Source organism: Phoenix dactylifera, unplaced genomic scaffold (genome assembly GCF_009389715.1).
Source record: "Phoenix dactylifera cultivar Barhee BC4 unplaced genomic scaffold, palm_55x_up_171113_PBpolish2nd_filt_p 000144F, whole genome shotgun sequence".
NCBI classification, from domain to species: Eukaryota; Viridiplantae; Streptophyta; class Magnoliopsida; order Arecales; family Arecaceae; genus Phoenix; species Phoenix dactylifera.
The window spans coordinates 691,472-712,884 of NW_024067699.1; the positions used below are offsets into that span (position 1 = coordinate 691,472).

The following is a 21,413-nucleotide window of genomic DNA, read 5'->3' on the forward strand; positions in this document are numbered from 1 at the left end:
AAATGGGCTTAATTATTCAGCCCAAGCCCGACCCGAAATGCATTGGGCCTAGCCCATAGCCCGGCCCGCGGGCGGCCCGACCCGATGGGCTTCGGGCCGGCCCGAGCCCACTTCCAGCCCTAGCTACAAGAGTACCACACGGGAGCTAGCTGTGGACGACTAAGGTTGAGTTGCCTTGACAGATATTTTATTTTTCGATTTTATTAGATATGTGATATAAACTGCCCACGTAAACCAAAAAAAAAAAAAAAAAAGGCTAAAACAGTACTTGCCCCGAGCGCTAGATCGCGCCTCCCCAGGGCAACAGCAGATCGTCGTATGACACGTGGCAAATTCATGTCTCCCTTAATGATGATGGGACGGCTAAAGATATGGGCGGCCCCCCTCCCCTTTTCCATCCGAAATCGGGTAAAAAACTCAAATTAATTAATTAACATTTTCATAAATAGTAAGATTATTTTTTTTAAGAGAAAACGAACTAAAAAAAAAAAAAGAGATAGTGGCTTAGCTTTTTCTTTTGGTTTTTTGGGCTGCAGGGCAGTGGAAATGGAAGGAGCCACAGTGGCTTCTGCAGCACCACTCTACCAGTCTTTCTTCGCAGAGGGATCCACACCACACTGCAGTAGATCGAGCAAATCAAAACCATATTGAGAAAAAAAAAAAGAGAGAGAGAAAAAATATAAAAAGATGAAAAATAAAAAAGAAGTTGATCTTACCGTGCATCTTCTTCTTCTCTTCCTTGGAGATTCTCTAGTTCTTGCTGAAAGGATGGAAAATCAAGAGAAAGAGGAGAGAAATCGGAATAGAAAGGGTTTTAGTCTTTGAGATGAGGTATCTTGAAGAAGCTGATGGAGGTTTTAACTTTTGAGGGAGTTAGGGTTTGAGGAAGACTAGATCGTTGAGGAAAGAAGCTCGGAGTCTGTCGATCTAGAGGGATTTAGAGCCTTAGAGGTCAATCTTTCCCATGCAGCAAGATTTCAGGCTCTCACCGCTCGGAGTTGGTTGATCAGTTGATGGAAGCGGCAAAGGTGTGAATGGGCAGGCTAGTAGTTTAGTCAATAGAAGAAAACCTGGAAACCCTAAGGAACGGGGGTCGGTGGATGGAAGAACTGAAGAACCTCAAAACCCTCAAAGACTAGATGGAATGTGGCGGAGAACCAGAGAAGAAGTTGCTAGAGAAGAGAATAGAGATGGATAGACTCATGGAGTACCTATAGTGATCGGTGGATGGAAGAACCGAAGAACCGAAGAACCTCAAAACCCTCAAGGATGAAAGATCGGATGGTAAGTGGAACAGGGGAAGAGAACCAGGGAAGAGAACCAGCATCCAGGGAAGAAGTCTCTGGAGAAGAGATCGAGAGAATGGAGACGGACAACGACGGACTGATGGAGAATGGACAGTGGACTGGAGAATGCAGTACGGCGCCTGAGTAGACCACGTGGGCCACAGGTACCAAACAGAAAACTAGGCTTTAATGGGTTTAGAAATTGGTATCTCATCTGACCCACATAATTAACGGGTTAAATAGGACAGAAGAGAAGAACAAGGATTCAACCCGAATAATAAACGGGTTAAATAGATCAAACTGCTTACGATCCTAACTCATTTATCCAAATTCAAACCGTTTATGACGGGTTGAACATGAGTTAGATTGATGGGTCGGTTCGTATTTTATTACCTCTAGATATATGTAGAATTGAAAATGGGTTCGCGCTGGCCCGAGGCCCATTAGATTGGGTCAATTTTGGGTCGGGCTTCGAGCTAGGCCTGAAAGAATTTGAATTGGATTTGGGCTTAAATGTAGAGTTCGAAATGGTGCTCGAATTCAGACCCAAATTAAATTATTTTTGTATATTTTTATTTAGAAAGAATGATGAGGAAGTAAAACACAAATTAAAATAACTTTAGATGAAAATAATGTATCTTGTATCATTTACTTGTGTTATAGAAGGACGTTCAATTTTTAACTACCTTATTTCCTTGCGAAGTAATATTATAAAATATTAAACTTCAACTGAGTTCGAGACGGATCTATTTTTGGCCCAAACAGATAATTTGGGATGGCCTAATCGAGCTCGGGCCAAGCTCCAACTAGGGCTCGAGTCGGGCTAGGGCCTGCATTATCCAAAAAAAATTTGGCCTAGGACGGACTCGAAGCCCAAAAAAAAATTTGGCCGGGTTCGGGTAGGAGTCTGGCCTAGCCCGGTCCGGCCCACTTCTAGCCCTAGACATATCAAACTCCACCAAAGATGTCATCTCAAATGATCTACATCAGTTGGGAGCCCTTACTCTCTATTTATCTCAAGATTAACCAAATAATAGTGTGCTACATGGTGATTCCACTATACTGGTTAGACGGACCAGGAAGCCACATCACCCAACTAGAGTATACCCTCTTATTAGATATCTAAAAGTTGGCTAAGATTTTATCTTCTTTCATGTATGTTACGTATATCGAGAGGCCAATAATATTATGAACTAGGTGGCAGCATATGTAGCTAACCATACAAGAACGTAAGCTTGGAGGACATTTCTATTAGAGGTGGCAATGGGGTCGGATTGGATATAAACGGATCGGGTCAGAAAATCATAAATCTGAATCCGACCTGTTTATTAAACATGTCAGAAATCATAACCTGAACCCGACCCTTCTAATAAACAGGTAATCTGATCCAACCTGATCCGACCTGTTTAATCCGTTTAATCTATTTTCTAAATCGAATAGTCATCCATTAATGCTGCCATTTCATATAGACATAAATGAATAAAAATCAGGTAAGCTGCCCATTCAATTACTCCTATATGACTATTTTAAAACAATTTTTGCAACAGTTTTTTGGTTTATACATACTTCATAAAGACATCCAAACACCTAGACAAAAGGAATTTATTAAGTAATCAAAGACAAAATGCAAAAGAGGCGCAACAAGGATCTGCCGTAAAGAAGGTTCTAGCCAGATTATGCTAGCAGAAAAGAACCAGTAGTGGAATAATTCTATAAGCTAACAACTTCAATCATCCACAGCGAAAGCAATATCCTGACAAGCGAAAGCATGCAAATGTTGGAATCACTAGATTATAAAAGCAAACACTGCAGGGGAACTTAATATTATAGACAGCAGAAAACTGAACAACTATCATTACAACCCAAGTCAGCAGGAGCTTCTATTCTAAAGTATACAGATTTCTTTTAAATATGCCATGCATCAATCATAAGAAACACATTAAGGTCACTGCACACTGTAAACGGTAGCAGAATCAAAAGCTTGCATTGGTCCTTTAAAATATTGCTCCATATCTTCTGGAAGAGCCTATATTCTTCAACAACCAACTTGCCACAACCAGAGGTTCAAATCCCAAACCACAACAGATTCAAACAAAATGAACAACCAATCCAAACATGCCCGCTCCCTTCCCTAACAAATCCATCAATTCAGTCCATGAATGGGCTTAGAAGAGATTGTAGGGTGATGAAGCATCCAAGGGGTGGATGAGATAAGTGAGGACTAAGGCCACTAGCATAAGGACGTATGCAGTTCCTTGGTCAATCGATGTCCCTGCTAGAGTTGGGCACTGGGCCGGGCCGCCCATGGCCCGGCACGGCCCCGCACGAAGCGGGCCGTGCCAAGGGGGCCGTGCGGGGTCACGGTTTTCTGGCCCACGGGCCGAGCCCGGCACGGCCCGCTTCTTGGCCCGCGGGCCAAGCACGGCACGGCCCGCGGGCCAGCCCGGCACGGCCCATAAGGGCCTGGGCCGGGCACGGCCCGCGAGCCAGGCACGGCCCGTCTCCATTGAAATACCCAAAATACCCCTCAATTTAGCCCAAAATACCCCTCAATTTAGCCGTTTTTGGACTGTTGGGAGGGGCATTTTTAGAAAAATCCCAAAATAGCCGTTGGAAACGACTATTTTCTCCCCTCCCCTCTCCAGACGGGCCGTGCCAGGCACGGCCCGTTTGCGCCCGAGACGGGCCGTGCCAAGCACGGCCCGTCTCGTGCCGTGCCGGGCCCGGCCCGCCAATCGACGGGCCTGGGGCCGGGCCGGGCTTCGATTTTCTGTTGAGCGGGCCGGGCCAGGCACGGCCCGTTTAGACCCCTGGCCCGGTGGGCCTGGGCCGGGCCGGCCCGGCCCGGCCCGATGCCCAAGTCTAGTCCCTGCATAGGAGCAAAGAAACAAATCATTCAATGTCATCAGTTCAAACTAAACACGATGGATATCGGTGACTCTACAACAACTAAAGATAACAAAGTAGATAGTCCAAGTCCATGATCATGATTCATTTCAAGCTTCTTGATCATGGTTGAATTTATAATGTTTTATTCAGAAATGTTATACAGTATAATACACCAAATAATGATGCCACGTAAATAAATTAAAAATTACACCAAAAAATTGTAATATTTTCACAAAATTAGAGCTTCAATCATTTGAAATAGCACTATAATACACAAAGAAACTAGACATATATATAATCAAGAGACAGTAACATCTTAGTGTTTTTCTTAAACAAAGATAAGACTATAAATCCTAAAATATCTATGTAAATTGAAAAAGTACAGCAGCATGAAAATTGATGTAACCCTAATATGGTTTCTGCTAACTGATTTTAGCTGCTGTAGTGAATCTGAAATCAAGCAACGTGAATCTGCTCCATCCAAGAACAGTGACAATAGAACCAGATAAGACAAAGAACATCAAAGACACCACCAGAAAAAACATTGGATGCATTCATGCAATCAACACTGACTCCACAAAATAAAATCTCAGAAACAGAAATCAATTAGCTCCAGAGAACAGCAATGAAAATCTCGTCAAACATAAAGTACAAGATTCTGTGTTCAAAAAAAAAAAAACAAAAGAGAGAATAAATAGAAGAAAAACAATCCCAAAAAATTTCAAAGAAATAACTGGAAAACATAAACCACATCCTGTTTCACCAGAGAGAATACCATGGTACAGATTCAAGAAAAATGGTTGATATTTTCAAGAAGAAAGCTTTTTGTTAGAAAGTTTTTGCTGATACTTAAACTTGATATCTTCGTTTCCCAATATCAAAGAGATGATTTTGATGGGCTGTGAAGAAGATGAAGAGCAGATCTCCTTTCCAATCCATTATTTATTGGGGGGGTGAACCAACCTTTATTTTAATCTATAATGGATCACAAACACAAATCTGTTCGTCTTCTACATTACAAAAGAAAATATGAATCAACTTCAATGAGAAATGAAAACATAAGGTATATCATTAAATCCTAGATGACCGGTACATCATTAGATCCTTCCATATCTCCAGACAAAAACGGGGAAAAAAATTACAAAAACGAAGAAGAAGAAGAAAAGAGCAGAAGCAACAAAAGCACTTACAACTGCAGATCCCCTCACGGTAGATGAGATCTATTCTCCCCAATAAACTAAATGAGAATCCTCCACCACCTTCCTAACAATCCCCTGGATCACCAAGTAAATGAGCTAAACTTCATGCTGGAGTAGAAGCATCCCAAATAAATGAGCTTAAGATGACAAAAAGCCAAAGCTTTATCAACCATCTGAACCCTAAATAGATGTGGTAGAGCAGAGGATCCAACCTCGTGTAGATGAGATCGAACCCGAACCCTAAATAGCTCGCATGCATGGAAGACTTCGAACAGAAGAGGGAGAGGGAAGGCGACAGGAGCCAAAGAAATCCCAGGGAGAGCGAATATATGAGATCTTCTAACTCTTCCTCTTCTTTTTTTTTTTATTTTGTTATCATAGGGTAAAAAGAAACATGATTAGGGGGGCGTGATGTAGCCGCGGTCACCGTCGACGGGGAGGAGGAAGTAGTCGGCAAGGGGAAGGAGAGGGTGGAGGCAGAGGAGAGGAGAGGGGAGAGGCCGAGAGGGACACTGAGGGAAGACGGGAAGAGAGCTCGGCGACGCTTTAGACAAACCCTAGGGATACCTCGCGGTGAAAATTTGAAATCGGGCCGAAGGGAGTTGGGCTTCACTTCTTAGCGCGATGCGAGCCATGCGGCGGGGAGTTGGGCTGGCCTTAGGCCTTTGTGGGTTATGGCCTTTATCTTCTAACAGCCCAACAATTAAACGGGTTATATAGATTAAATGGGTCAAACATGTAAAATCCGTATCCAACCTAATTAATAAATAGGTTAAACGGATAAATCTTTTTACGATCCGAATCGATTTAGGCTAAATCCAAATCTATTTAAGACGGTTCAAACATAGATCGGATTGGTGGGTCAGATTATTTTTTGCCGCCCCTAAATTATCTATTGGAACTCAACTCCATTACTGATCCTCTTTGGATATATGTACACCGTGCCTGTGGCACATAACAGAGTTTGAAAGGGAACCGGATACCCTTCCGGTTCCGTTAGCCTAATAATTTTTAATTTGGCCGATAGGATAAAAAAGGTCGACGCTTTAAAAACCCAGGCCTCTTCATCTCGCCGGAGGATTTTAGGATTTTTGTCCGGTGGACACCCGGAGTCCTAACCAATCTCCGCTCCGATTCGCCGTGCTCTCCATTCATCCGAAGCGGACGGTGCCGCCGAAGAGATGGCTCTCTTCCTGTACGCAGCCGCCCCCTTAACGGTGAGCTCCCCAACTCTCTCCGCCCCCTCCTCCCTCCCTCCCCATCTTTAGTCTCTTCTCTTCCCTTGCATGTAATCAAGAAAATCTTTTCTGTCCAGTGGGAGAAGAGGTTTTCCGCTCCGTTGCTCGTCATCTCGTCTTCCAGTTATAAGCCTAAGAGGAAAATAGGCACGCGTCTCGGAAGGAGAGCAAGAGTTAATGCGGGAGTACAAGCTTTCTTTAATCCCTTTGAAGACCAACCCGTCATCAAAGATGCTCTTAAGGTAATTCCCCCTAAAATCCATTACTTTTTTCTTATATATTTCTCTAAATTGTTTCCCCCTAAATTCCTTTACTGTTTTTTTTTAAAAAAAATTCTCCTTTTTTTTGTTAATGAATTGGGGAGAACAATAACAGCAAGATCGGATCATAGTGATAGTGTTCGTGGTAAAATTATAGCGATGTTTGGGCAATAACCAAAATTGTCTCTCATTTACTTGCAGGAGCCGGTGGCCTTCATGGGTGGGATGTTTGCTGGTCTCTTGAGGCTTGATTTGAATGAGGATCCGCTCAAGGAATGGATCACGAGGACTGTCGATGCCTCTGGAATTGCTGCCGATGGGGAGATCGTCCAAGAGGAACTGAAGCTGGAAGCTCAAGAAGATGCTCCTCAGCAGATTGAAATCGAATGAGGTCCACTTTTCTTCCTTTACCATGCCAGGCTATATACTGTAATATATTTCCGTTGCATGAGAATCTACTTGAGATTCTTCTACGGATAACATTGGGTTTCATTGTGGAATTTCTTCTATAATATTTAACTATCATGTTCTTCTTTCTTTTTTTTGTCTGTATCCATCATTAGGCTTTTATTTGCAATCATATTGGCTGATTTTAGTCAATTGATGTGTTCGTAGCAGTAGACATGATCTCTGCTTTTAAATCTGCATGGATTGAATTGCATGTATGTGCCCCATTTCTTACAGAACAACTGTAAACTAAGTCAGCATGCACCAGCTATCTTTTGCTATTAGTAATGAATTTTGCTGTGTTGTGGTTTGCATGAAACATATTGTTATCAAGAGGGTTGACAGTTAAATGTGGTGAAATTTATGGTAGTAGGATGAACTATTGTAATTCAATTTTGATAATTAGATAATTTTGGACAAATATAGTAGCGGACCAAGGTTACAACTTTAATGATTTTTGGTCTCAATTGAAGCATAGGGTAAAATAAATTCAAAACTGTTTGAGTTCCATGATTTGAGCGAGTTCAACGGAGCATTACGAGCATTTATCTACTTTCAGCCGAAACTGATTTACATAAGCCTACGAGCCAATTTTGTGGTTTACATGTTTTCTTTTTTCCTTTGTGATCTTGCTAATAGATCATGAATGGAGCTTTTAGGAATCAATTTTTTTTAAAGTAAACACATTTTTGAGTTTTAAGTTGAATTGAAAGCACCCAGGTCTCCAATTTAAAAAGATGACCCCTAAACAGAGCTTCATGCACTGCTCAGGAGTTGTCTTTTAATATTATAACAGATTTGAAGAATACATAAAATTAATTAGTTAATTTTGTTATATTAATGTTTTGGATCTTTAGAAATCAAGCAAGATCATCTAGACCTTAGTTGCTGATGCGTGCCTAATTGTAATAAGATGCTGAAAAAGAAAAAGATATTGAAAACGTTCAGTTTGAGGGGAACAAACACTCAGATTCTCTACCAAGGGAATTAGTCCTTCTAGTTCTCCTAAGAGAACCACATGAAATTCTCCATAACTCTTTATAATGAACATAAATATTTATATTTTACAATAATAACCACCTTTCGGTGACAACTTATTACCACCCATACACAATAAAGCACCCAAAAGAACAACCCTGCAACAAAAATACAGAAACAACTACGTAATACACTGCATTAATTTCTAAAACTAGCAATATTTTAATCCAACATCTTTACATTCCACCTGTCCTATTACTACCTTATCCTCAAAGTTGATTTTTGGCCTTCAATGGGGGTGGCAAACGTGCTTCCTTATCTTTGTAGCAATCTGGTGAGATTTATCTCTTCTTTGCATTATCAAAGAGACACTTGCAAACCACCATCTTGAACTCTGATGCCTACAATTGTATTCACAGATCTTGATGATATTGATTGGAGAAGCCTGACTATGACATAGTCAATCTTCCTCTTGCTTTTAACCTTGCAAGCCTTCTTAAGCAACTCCTCTCTATATCTTAAGACTTCATCAAATTGATGTTGGCCCCCCATTCTCTTCAAGCATTCATGAATCTACTGATTTGCTTTTAATCGCTTTCCAAAGAACTATTTGAGGTCATCCAAATCATTATGGATCTCCAATAAAATGCCCACTCTGCAGATTTGTCTGCTTTGATACTTGATGTGTGCCTAATTGAAATAGGATGTTGAAATATAAAAAGATTGAAAAGGTTCACATCAAGGGGAACCAACCCTTCTAAGATCCTTCTCTAAGGGAATCAATCCTCCTAGTTCTCCAAAGAACACTATTAGATCTAAAATTTTCCATAATGTTCTTCAATCTGTAGAATCGACTTTGATACCAAATGTTATGTGCTTGATTCAAATAAAAAGATAAAATCAAAAAGAATTAGAAAAGGGTTCAATTCAAGTGGAACCAACTTCCTAAGATCCCCTTTGAGAGGGATTTATCCTCCTAGTTCTTCAAAAGATGAAGGCTTTAGATCTGAATTGTTGTACCCATTCATTCATTCATGTCAGCATAAATAATTTTACAGTAATAACTACCTTTTAGTAACCATCCATAAGTACCCCTACACAATAACACATCCAAGATAACTACATTACACCACCGATGCAAAGAATAACTACCCAGAACGTCATAGTAATACCAAAAAAAATAATTATATTTCTATATCTACAATTGTCTAATGAATAAGTACATAACATTACATCCCGCTTAAATTATCCTTCTCCTCAAGGTTGACCTTTTGGGCTTCAGTGGAGGCAGCCAATGAACTTCCTTGTCTTTATAGCAATTTGGTGAGACTAATCTTTCTTGCAACATAAGGATGATGTCTGCCACATATTGGACCACCATCTTAAACTTTGTTGCCTCAATTTTATATTTATAAATATTGATGAAAGGATTGAAAAGGTTCCGTTCAAGGTTTTAATGTTTGATATTATATTTAACAATATGATTATTTTTAGTAAGTAATCTGGTGTATGGGGTAGTTATTCCCTGTATTCGTGGTGCAATGTAGTTTGTCTTGGATGTGTTAGTATGCATGGGTGGTTGTGGGTACTTACTAAAGGGTGGTTATTGTTGTAAAATTATTTATACTGATGTGAATGAATGCCCCTTTCCATCCTCCTATTTGTAGCTCCACCTGGTAAACTGGAGCTTTTATGGACAAGCTACTCTGGAGACTGGGCACTAACCCAGAGTGCCTGCTCATGAACGGCGAGGAGAATTCAGATCTGAAGTGTTTATCCTTTGGAGAACTAGGAAAATTGATCTCCCTTGAAGAGGATCTTAGGAGGATGGTTCCCCTCATAGTGAACTGTCTTCTATTTCTTCTCTTTGTTATCTTTTTATGTGAATCAGGCACATAGCATTTGATCTTAGAGCTCACAATTCTGCAACATGGATACCTTATTGAAGATCCATGATGGTTTGAATGATATGGAAACACTTGCCAAGAAACTGATTGAAGTAAATTTGGGTATTAGGGAATGCTTGAGAACTTGATGAAGGAACTATGTCACATTGATGAAGGCCTAAGACTTAGTGAAAAATTGCTTAAGGACACCTTTGAAATTGGTACTAAAAGGAAGATTGATCATACTAAATTTAAGGCTTCTCCATTTTATTTCATCAATAATTCTGGAGGTAAATGGAGACAATGAAATTTATAGTGGTGGCCCAATATGTGGCGCATCCTTATGGTGCAGGAAAGATTACTCTCACTAGATTAGTATAAAAGAAGTTGGTTGGCCACCTCCATTGAAACCCAAAAAGTCAACCTTGAGGACAAGGTTGATTTAGGGAGGATGGAATGTTATTGACTTATTTATTAGTCAACATTAGATTTAAAAGATATGATTATATTTATGAATTAATCTGATGTATTGGGTAGTTATTCTTTGTATTAGTTGTGTAATGTTGTTATATTGGATGTGTTATGGTGTATGGATAGTCACGGGGAGTCGTTAAACATTGTAATTGCAGTAAAATTACTTATGCTAATGTGACTGAATGAATGGGCTGAGAATTCAGATCTAAATTGTTCTTCTTTGGGAGACTAGTTTGATCCTGCTTGAAGAGGATATTAGGAGGTTGGTTTCCTTGAAGTCAACCCTTTTCTATTTCTTTTATATTTTTATCTTTATTTGAATCAAGCACATAACAGTTGCATTTCATGAAATTTTACAAAATAATCAAATTTAAAGTATTATAATACTTAATTCTTAAAAAGAGTAGAAATAAACTTTTGCTCCTTTACATGTCTACATTTTTCTACAAGATATTAACGAAGTTGGAATTTTTAATTATAAAATGATATCTTATCTATCTTATTTTCCTAAATTATTTTCCTATTAAATCTAACATTTTTTCTTTTTAATTAAATTTTGATAGTTAAAAAGTTTTAGATGACTGAAACCATACGACACCCAAATATACCAAACAGTATATTTTAGCCTGATTTAATGCATAATTTTTCTCCTTAACTTTTTTTTTTTTTTTTGATTTTTTTGATTTACTTTCTCGTGAAAGCTCTAACCTTAGACTGAAATTGTGAGGATTTTTCATGGCTTGTGAAAAATGTTTCGGATCCAATTTCTAAAGAAATTAAGGACAGCAGTGAAAATATAATATCGTGATGAGAGTACAGGAAATGAAATGTTGAATGGGATGCATAAATCCATTGAGGATTTGCCAGTCTCCCTTGGCCACTTGGCCACAATTTGGTTCCTTCCAGTTCTTAGGAGAGATGTATTACTCCGGTGTAGAGCAGCTAATTCTATCTAGATTGGGATCCATCATTCACGGGGATGAACACCAACAAACTGTAGCCTACCATGGACAACCATCTTGTTGGAAGGAAAAGTAACCTCCAGCACTTACATGGAGAGAAATAGTACCACCCTAGGCCTCTCATTGACTGTTATTTTGAAATGATGGGCAGTCGAGGCAACAAAGAAGCTATATTTTTGTCTTTTGTATGTCACTTTGTGATGAATGGAAGAGGCACTCTAGATTATAGAAAGCTAATTTTCAAAGTCATTCGAGGATCCAATTCTAAGAAATGCTTGTGAGAAATCACTTGACATGAATAATGTAATGAGAATCCTACTAAAAACAGTTGTTGTGGTAAGCATCACTGACTAAAAGCTATTTGCGCTCTTGAGTTGGGTTCCTGATCTTTGATTTATCGGCTTATCAGAGAACAATTAAAGGGTCTGCAAACTAAATTGTTCTAAAGCACATTGTGAAGGGAACAATTGTTTTGGTTTTCTTTTTTTTCTTTTCTATTTCTTTTGGACACAAAGATATGGTCTACAACAACAACAACTGCATATTAGCAGACAAGAAGATTTATATATCTATATAGATAAAAAGCAACTGCATATTAGCAGACAACAAGATTTATATATCTATGTAGGTAAAAAACAAACTGCATATTAGCAAACAACAAGATTTATATATCTATAAAAAGCAAATATTTGTTGACATTTTCTGCATTTTTCAACAATAGTCACAGATCCTTTGGAAATTGATGCTTATGGCCAGCCTCACTATCAGCTGGCCATAGACACGGATTCAACTGAGTCGAGCTTAATTGTGCCTAGGTCTAGTCATACTTTGTTTGAAATTATGTTCAAGCCAAGTTTTAAGATTAAGCTTGATTTTCATATTATTTGATCGAGTCTAATCTGAGTGTAATTTCGAATCGAGTTTAAAATTACTGGGTTCAGATACATCCAGTAAACTTGTGCTCTTTAAAAACAAGAAATAGAGTTGAAGGTGCTCGATGAAAATGCCAACAGAGTCACTTCAATGTAGCTTTTAATGCCTGAGATAAGATATTAGCTTTTAATGCCTGAGATAAGATATTTTCTAGAATAAAGTAAGAAATAAAATGAAACACCACATTAGATCATAGATCTCCTGAATGGATACCAGTATCTTTACGGCTAGACCAGTTCTGATAAATTAACAGAATTGTCAAATTTCGATTAAAACTTCGGAAGCAAACTCGATCCCTACATACCATGCAGTCCACAATAAGACTATGCCATGGAAGAACACAAGATAATCCTAAAAATGTTCTGAACACATAAAGAACAGTGCATGTAATCTACCTTCACCAACCCTGATTCAGCTAGATGCCATCATCACCAAAGACATCTAAGAAGCAAGGTGAGTAAGTATAAAATTTTGCTATCCATTCACGCCTCAAGCTGACAAGCTCTTCGGTTCTAGCACTGTTCAAGTGGTAGGCAAGGAGCTCATCTCCTACTTGCAGAAAAACAACACCCAAGTCCGGGTGAAATGCCACAATGTCAAAGTAGTCAGAGTCCTGGAGGTAAAACTCAAGCTCAACTGTCTTGGAACGCGCTTTATGAGGAATGGTATCCACATCCATAGAATGCTTCAGGACCCATTCATTATTAAAGTAGTCCTTCAGAATCCAAAACTCTATTTTGTTCTCCCATTTGCAGGCAAAATTTAAATACCCACCTGAGTGGCCAAGCCATTTGTTGCCAGAAGAATCAGATTCAGGCAGCTTGATTTTGCTGCAGATGTTTCCCTTGTTATCGAATCCCAGGACATAGTCTTCAATACTCAACATATGAACAATTCCATCAAAGAAGACACCAGGCCAGGAAAGCATGTATCCGATGCTATCCTCCCAGTGCGCTTGACCACGAACCCATTCACCTGTCTTAGATGAAAAGATCTCAAGCTTAATGCCGGTTCTTTTCACATCGTCGTCGAAGTGAAGGACATGGAAATGGTGGGAGACTTGAGGATCGAAAGCCAGGAAAAAAGTATCTAAGCTTCCATCTGGCTTTGGGAGGGTGATCCATTTTTGCATTGCAGGGTTGCAGACATAGTAGTAGTAGCCCTCAGACCTGGCATTCCATGACTTGCAGAGGAGCAGCCCATTGCAGCTATCTAAGATGTCTAGGTTTTGAAGACGTGGCAAGAAACTCAGAGTCATATCGACGGTCTGGTCCGCCGATAAGCTGAGATATTTGACGTCGGTGCTCCAGCTTGTATCGATGTTCCAGGTGCCGACGGTGTAAAAGAGACCGGAGACGGTGGCTGGAAGTTTCTTCCGGTAGTAGACGTTGGAGGTGAAAGCAAGCCATGCTTTGGAGACGCATTGGAATCTCATCCAGGACCTGGCAGGAACTCGAGAGAGGATTTCCACCACTAGGTCATCAACTAGTTTGGTTGGAAGAGGCTTCGTGGTGGTATGAACCATCTTCTGCTGCAAAAAGGAGGAATTATTTAGAATATTTTTTTGATCAAGGAAATACTAAGATATGATAGGAAAAGGGAGCATCATTGGTGGCCTTGCTATTTATTGGAGGCAATCTGCAGTCTGTTTTTCTTCTACAAGATAAGCTCATGATGACTTATGACTCTGGGTGATGGTCCCTTGATCTCTCAGTTATATACTTTGGTAAGTTGTTGACACAAAAGGAAGAGCAAGGGCCAATTTGTTAATTTTTTACAAATTGTTTTTGTTTACACAAATCAGAAAAAAAATTTGACAAGAGTAAATAATATGTTCTGCAACACCTATTCATTGTCTTAACTATTTTTTAAATTTTTTTAGAAATTTTGATATGTCAACTACTGCAGTTGTTAGTCTTCGAGTCTGGTCTTCACATTGATTTTGATTCCCCTGTTCTAGTTCTTTATTTTTTTTAAAAAAAAAAATCCTAACAATTTTAAGATCGTTTACTAACAAAAATTCTTACTTTCAAAGAAGTGGAAACAAAAGAAGGTACTAGCATATTAAGTTGGCAAAGAAATTGGTTGTTGGATCAACTGAAATGGGATCAAATCTTGCGTTAGGTTTGGGGGTCTAGGGGAAGTTTGGAGAGGGCAACCCTCATAGGGCCCTTTCATTTTAAAAAAAAGGAGTGAAAAAAAATCAAAAAATCATGAATTTTCTTCGAATTATATCATTAAAAATAATCTCCATGTGGTATTTAACAAAGGAAAGAAAATGACACACTTAATATACAATCCTTGAAATATTATCTTAATGGTCAATGGACTTGTAAACTTTAATTGACTACCTCAAAACAAAAAATGCTCCAAGAAAATAAAGACTAGAAAAGATCTTAATCTATGTATTCATTCTATTCCAAATCAATATATTTTGATATATTGATTTATATATACAAGATTATTGTTACTTCATATAACATAAATAGAACAATATTACATATCTTGCACTAAACAAATTGATATTCATCTATATTAATCCCGGATCAAAATTAAAGGATGAAATCATATCTTTCAGATAGTAAAGATTTAGAGACCCATGAAAGATATATTAGAATGAGAAAAACCACAAGAAGAATCGCCATGATCAAGAGTAGGGCTAGAAATTAAAGTAATCACCCGAGCATGTCTAATCAAGATTGATTTAAGGAATCAAATGTATATGAGCTCTTAAAATGTCAAAGATATCCTAGAACAACAAGGGGAGGAGGGGAAGAAACATGAAGAAAAGGACCAAATGACATACAAACGGAGGGGGGGAAAAGAGATACCTGCTTAAGTAGTAGCTATAGCAGAGGCTGCAACCATAGTAGAGGCTTTTAGATAGGTGAGAAAAGCAAATTCAAGAATTGATCGAAACAATGGTAGCAAGCAACAACTTGCGACCTCAACGAGGTGATGGCGGCGGCGAAAAGGAGAATAAAAGAGAAGAAAAAAGAAAAGTTGGGTTAGCATTAGGTTAAACAAAGTGCAAGATATATAAACTAATTATTTGACAAATATATTTCACTTGTCATGACCATTGCTATATATAAATTAAAAGCATATAGCATTGAAAGACATTTGGGCACTAGGCAATGTATCTTACTTTTTTGCTTATAAATATACTCTTCTTTTAATAAATACACTCCTTCATACATACTTTAACATATGACTTAGAGGAAGTACACTGTCTGAAACATAGTGTGTATTTATCAAGCCCCTCCCAATAAGGAAATGATGTCTCAAAATTAAATAAATTTTAAGAAACTAGTTAGTATTTAGGCGTACAGCTTGTGCATGCCAAAATTGGTATGTTTTTAGGATAAAACTTAAAAATAGTAATGGCAATAAGAACAACAATAGTCTTAGTGAACACCTCAACAAATAAGAGAAGGGTCTCTAGGAAATTATAAAAAGCAAACAAAATAATGAAACTAGCATAATGCACTAAAGCAAGAAAGAACACGCATGTCTTCATGATGATTATATTTACATAAATTTGTTATAGATTTCGACAATCTAAAGAAACTTGTTCCAGATATTTGCACATTCAATGCAAGAATTTTGGGTTCATGTTTTTTATATTAGTCTTATGGAATTATAATGAACCTTTTCTACCATTTTTAGCAAATTGTAATTGATGTTTTTAATCTGCAACTAAATCTAGAGTGGTATACTCCAACCTAAGTTATAGAAAATTTTATGAGTAGGAGACATGGTATGTATATCCTTGCAAATTTACTACTTACATGTATACTCTTATAAATTATTTCCTTTTGTATATATATCTTTATAAATAATCTTTTTAACATGTATATTTTTATAAATTATTTTCTATATGTATACCTTTATAATATTTTTGTGCTTATGTGCACTTAACTTAATAAAGACAGATATGCAAAAAGAATAATTTATAAGCATACACATACAAATAGCAAATTTATGATAATATGTACACACACACAAAAATATTTACAGGGGTATATATGTGAATAGTGAATTTGCAAAAGTATACATGCAATTTCCGGTATTTGTAAGGATATATATATATGCCAAAAATCTTTCTTAGATTATAACTATATCTAATCATCCAAATACCAGCATCAATCATAATTCATACATCATTGATATTTATAGTTTCCTGCAAGACCCTTCTATACAGGGTTTTAGATGAGACTATTGTTTTCATTTTTTGAGTATTTCTTTGGGGCCCAATTCTATCACCAGTCCCACAAATCTTAACACATTAATTGGTGTAATTCTCTCCGCACATCGTGACCGTCGATGGAAGGGCAAGACTCAACGTCCCTCGTGTACCGCACCATTCCACAAATCACACCTACAGAGCAATGTAATTCACAAGGCTCTCAAATCCCTTTTTTTTTTTTTTGTGATTGGAAGGCGTAAATCATCCGGCTTTTATTGATCAAGAACCGGGAAATTCAAAGAGGAAGTGTTCCCAGAAGCTTAGACAACACATTGGGAAAAAAAAAAAAAAACAAAATCAGAATCCTCTGATACAGATAATGGAGTTCGAGTTTTCCAACCAAAACAAGAGATCGAAGCTGAAAAAGGTGAAGCATTTCCAGCAATAGAGAAATGAGCTAACATAGTTCTTCTCATCAAGCTGAAAAATTATTAGTTAAATCAGATTCATCGTAGGGGCGGCTCGATGCATTTGGAGACTTAAGATGAACCCACTAAGAGACGCTTTTTTTAAAAAAATAATAAAAAAATTTAATAAGTACAAAATATTTTTAAAAAATTATTTAAAAATAATTTGCCTAGTTTTTTTATATGCAAAATTATATTTTTTACCCAAGATTCATTAAAATATTATTTTCAATCGATAATATAGCTAATCCATTTAGTTTTTCTTGTAACATAGTTGACCGCAAATAAGATTTTATCAACTTTAATTTTGAAAAACTTCTTTCAGCAGAAACAACTGTTACAGGTATTATTAACAATATCCTGTAAGCAATGCATGCATTTGGAATTTTTTTTTTATAAAACTTAAAATATCAATAGGGGTACTAGTTTCTGTTTGTAAAACTTTTTTTAAAACTTTTAACTTTGAAAACAGATTAAGACCATCAATATTAGAATATTCACCGTGCTTTAAAACAGTTTCAAGATAAAGAAAACACTTTTTTAAATCCTCTTCATCCAAAGCTTTTAACTTTCTAAAATTAAACAAAAAGTTAAAAACATTTGCACTCCTGACATATGTTATATGTAGGCCAGATATGTACAGTTTCAGAGCATTTCCACCCTATAAACAGGCCAACCTACTGAAAAAGGTATGTATAAGCCCTTGTACAAACTATAGTATTTAGATCAATAAGTACAATGAATCAAAGAATAGATTAGCAGACTGCGTGCTAAACGTGCAATATAAAGCAATACACACACATACGAATTGCAATACTTTTTCTAACATTTTAGATGAAAGAAGCTTGGGTTACATTATTTTGGAATTATAAATCTTACATTAATCCTTATACTAAGGTTTCCTCATTTTTATCATTGATTACAAAATCCCCAACCCAAACCTGATGTGATGCGTTGGCAGGAAGCAAGCAAGGTCCTTCAGGAATCCAATATGTTAATATTACATATGTTTGCTCTGCATGATGGTACTTGAATTCCTCCTGCACAATATACAAATAATATCAGTAATTATAGAAATAATGCTTTCACAATATTTCACTCGCCAAAGTTAGCATCATTAAAACTAATAATCTGTTAGAAATTTAGAGTACTTATTTTCTATTAACCAAGAGTATCTAGATAACCATCTGAAAAATAAAATCAGATGACCCCTTAAATAATATTCACTACAAAAAATTTTATCGAACAGGTGCGGTGCACCAAGCCAATAAATCCTACTTGGCGTATTATATTTGGCTGGATAAGAATGCTTGCATCTTTGAAGGTAGGAGGGCACTTTTGAGGGTCGTAATGGACAAAGCCATCAGTCAAGTGACCAAGATCATCACATCTACCAGAGAGACTTTACCTAGGAGGTCTAGGGACATATGGGGTTCCCATATCGCTGTCATAGCGCTCAGAGTTACTTTTGTCATTTGGGAGCCCCCATCCCCTAGTTTTCTTAAGGTGAACTTCGATTACAATGTCTCGGTAGGAGGAGACAGAGGAGGGACATGCTTTGTGATCTAGAATCACCACTCTAGGTTGGTTGCTACATGTGGGTAGCGCACCTGTGACATAACCGTTATAGGAGTGGAGCTCAAGACAACATGAGAGGGCATCATATATATGAGGAGTACCCTAGAGGCTAACAATATCCTTCTGAAAGGTGATTCAGCCATGGTGATCGAGTGGATCCAGGATGTAGAATGGCAGGGCGACAAGCACTCTTTGCTTAGGATATCCAGAGTCTGGTGAGAGATTGCCATTCCTTTCCGGCTACCCATGCATACTGGGAGGCGAATAAGGCTGCAGACTGAATTGCCTCTTTCGCTACTTATCATTCAGGAGAGGTCCTATGGACAAGGTTTGATACTGCGCCCCCACCTCTGAGCCATTTTATTTTTTTTGATGTTGCTGGTTACACTCACACTAGATTATTGTGAGCAACCATTGTATCAAAAAAATAAAAATAAAAATAAAAATAAAAATAGAAAAGCATGGGAGATCCGAGTGATGAAGGAAACGACAGTGCCGCCTCCCATGACTTCGGTAGATTCAGCAGCCAGATCTCTCTATCTAATCCACCGCCAGACACAATCCTCCTCCATCTCCGCATCTTCCTTCTCGTCCACCTCCTCCCCATCTCCTTTCCCCGCCCATCGATTCTTTCCCCACATCCTTTCCTCGTCCACCATCCCCTTCTGCAGGGAAAATCTTGCCGGCGTCCCCAAACTCGTGGCACGCCCAGGGGCCTTCTTTAGGCCAGAGCTTTAGGCGATCGCCTAAGAGTTGAGCTGGTCCTATTCAACGTGCCCTTAAAGTAAAATTATTTAGATAGTTTTATTTCATCTTGAATCTACAGTGATACATTGCCGGGTGTACCTCTGTATCTCTAACTCTAAAATAAAATAAAATAAAATAAAATAAAAGTTCGGCAAGAAAGGCATGCACATGGAATCCCCATGAAAACCAGCCGCAGTTGTGGATCATCTAAACAGGGGCCCACCAAAAAGATGGTCGAGGACGGATCAGCTGGGCATGCTCTTCCTCCACCACGGCCTCGCCGTCACGGTCATCATCGTCGAGCCCCCTTACAGCACCGGCGCCACGGACCCCTTCATCGCCCGCGTCTCGGCCGTCCTCCCCTCTCTCACCTTGCACCGCCTCCCCTCGTCGCCGTTAACGTTGATGCCCTCGCCGCTGCTCCAACCCCGACTTCGTCCGCTTCGCCTCCCCCTGCGCTGTCATCCTCGATTTCTTCTGCACCTTCCACAGGTGGAGATGCTGGCTCACCCGGCTGTCGGCGGGTTCGTGACGCACTGCGGTGGAACTCGATGCTGCCGCCGGTGTGCCGATGATCGGGTGGCCGCTGTACAGTGAGCAGAGGATGAATAAAGTTTTCTTGGTAGAAGAAATGAGGCCGGCCGTGGCGGTGAAGGGGTACGAGGAGGGGGTGGTTAGGGCGGCGGAGGTGGAGAAGAAGGTGAGGTGGTTGATGGAGTCCGAGGGAGGGAAAGAGCTGAGAGAGAGGGCGTTGGAAGAAACTATCGTACTATCGAATGCCATTAATTTTATATTACGACTTAGGTTGGCTACATTAAATGAAAATACTGTTTCTTAAGAAAAAAGTTCAGACTAATGAAGCTAAAATATAGTATAATTTTGCCGTGTGGAAAAAGTTCTTAATGAGCCATTTGCAGCTGCTGAATTTTTTTTATGTGCCATTAGCAAAACTATATTTCTCGTTTTAACTCATGTATGCTTTTCTAGTAGTATATTAAGAAAAAATAGTAGTAAATGCATTCTAATAAATTCACGGGATATCACTACTGAATAAAAAGGATTAAAATGGATGTAATTCTTTTCTACTCAAAAAAAAGTATTGCATGCATGAGCAGAAATTTTTTCTTGTAGCTAACAAGGTTGAGTCTATCATTATTAGGTTAGTTTGTAATGGCAAAAATCTTTGATGCTCGCGCACTTTCACTTGTATGGTCTTACATAACCTACTTTCTATAGTTTTCACTCATAGGGGCGGCCCAATACATTCGGGGGCCAAGGCGAATCCAATAAATGAGGGCTTTTTTTATAATAATAATTTTTTTTAATAAATATAAAATATTTAAAAAAATGATATGAAAATAGGTAGCTATCAAGTACATTATTTCAACAAAGATGCATGAATCTAACAAAGATAGATAAGAAGTTTTTTCAATTTAATACAATTTTTGAATGGAAGCACATAAAAATAATTACCCTAAAATTAGGGCTATGAAACTGATTAAATAACTGAGATAATGCTTGGCAATACTGTTTACCATGTCAAGCAAGAGCAGAATAGGAAAAGGTCATCCCACGGCACTTCATGGTGAAGGTAAAAAAAAAAGAATTTGTCCAGAAGGAACCTCGCTATAAGAGAAAGTAGGGGCATTATGGAAAATTTACTCCATCTAATTAATAAAAGTCCCATCCCACCATCTCCCCCTTCAAGTGAGTACCCAAGCAGCAACTGCAACATCACAGCACAGCGACCATTCAACCCCCTCTCTCCTTTTCTCTCTCTACCACCCAGGAGGGGAGAAGAAACCAAGAGGATAAAATTAAAAGAGTCTCCACCCTCCAAGGAGTCTATTTCCAATCCCCCTTTCTTCCTGATGGCCCAG

The 21,413-nt window shown here is 38.5% G+C and overlaps 2 protein-coding genes and 1 long non-coding RNA gene across 4 annotated transcripts; 1 reads left to right on the forward strand and 2 right to left on the reverse strand.

Moving 5' to 3' along the window:
• Positions 1–506: 506 nt before the first annotated feature.
• Positions 507–5,957, reverse strand: LOC120104944. 2 transcript variants are annotated; one of them, XR_005507326.1, is made up of 4 exons: positions 5,587–5,957; positions 5,366–5,449; positions 717–3,558; positions 507–617 (listed from the first exon to the last, which is right to left on the reverse strand). It is a non-coding gene; the product is annotated as an uncharacterized LOC120104944 (long non-coding RNA). The 2 variants fall into 2 exon arrangements; XR_005507325.1 differs by having other exon boundaries at positions 507–3,558; positions 5,587–5,944.
• A 377-nt stretch (positions 5,958–6,334) lies between these two features.
• On the forward strand, positions 6,335–7,472 carry LOC103724003 (UPF0426 protein At1g28150, chloroplastic). The gene is made up of 3 exons (XM_008815119.3): positions 6,335–6,591; positions 6,690–6,854; positions 7,074–7,472. Exons 1-3 carry the CDS (start codon positions 6,556–6,558, stop codon positions 7,260–7,262), a joined length of 390 nt encoding a protein of 129 aa, XP_008813341.1. The 5' UTR covers positions 6,335–6,555; the 3' UTR covers positions 7,263–7,472.
• On the reverse strand, positions 7,428–15,513 carry LOC103724004 (F-box protein At5g07610-like). Its single transcript, XM_008815120.4, has 2 exons — positions 15,384–15,513; positions 7,428–14,083 (listed from the first exon to the last, which is right to left on the reverse strand). Exon 2 carries the CDS (start codon positions 14,075–14,077, stop codon positions 12,968–12,970), a length of 1,110 nt encoding a protein of 369 aa, XP_008813342.2. The 5' UTR covers positions 14,078–14,083; positions 15,384–15,513; the 3' UTR covers positions 7,428–12,967.
• Positions 15,514–21,413: the final 5,900 nt, after the last annotated feature.

What these genes read in the sequence shown, in the direction of transcription:
- LOC103724003 (XM_008815119.3), top strand. Translation starts at nt 6,556, where the DNA reads ATGGCTCTCTTCCTGTACGCAGCCGCCCCCTTAACG. An exon ending in ACGCAGCCGCCCCCTTAACG is followed by an intron (nt 6,592 to 6,689) that starts GTGAGCTCCCCA and finishes TTTTCTGTCCAG; the next exon opens with TGGGAGAAGAGGTTTTCCGC. An exon ending in TCATCAAAGATGCTCTTAAG is followed by an intron (nt 6,855 to 7,073) that starts GTAATTCCCCCT and finishes ATTTACTTGCAG; the next exon opens with GAGCCGGTGGCCTTCATGGG.
- LOC103724004 (XM_008815120.4), bottom strand. Translation starts at nt 14,077, where the DNA reads ATGGTTCATACCACCACGAAGCCTCTTCCAACCAAACTAGTTGATGAC.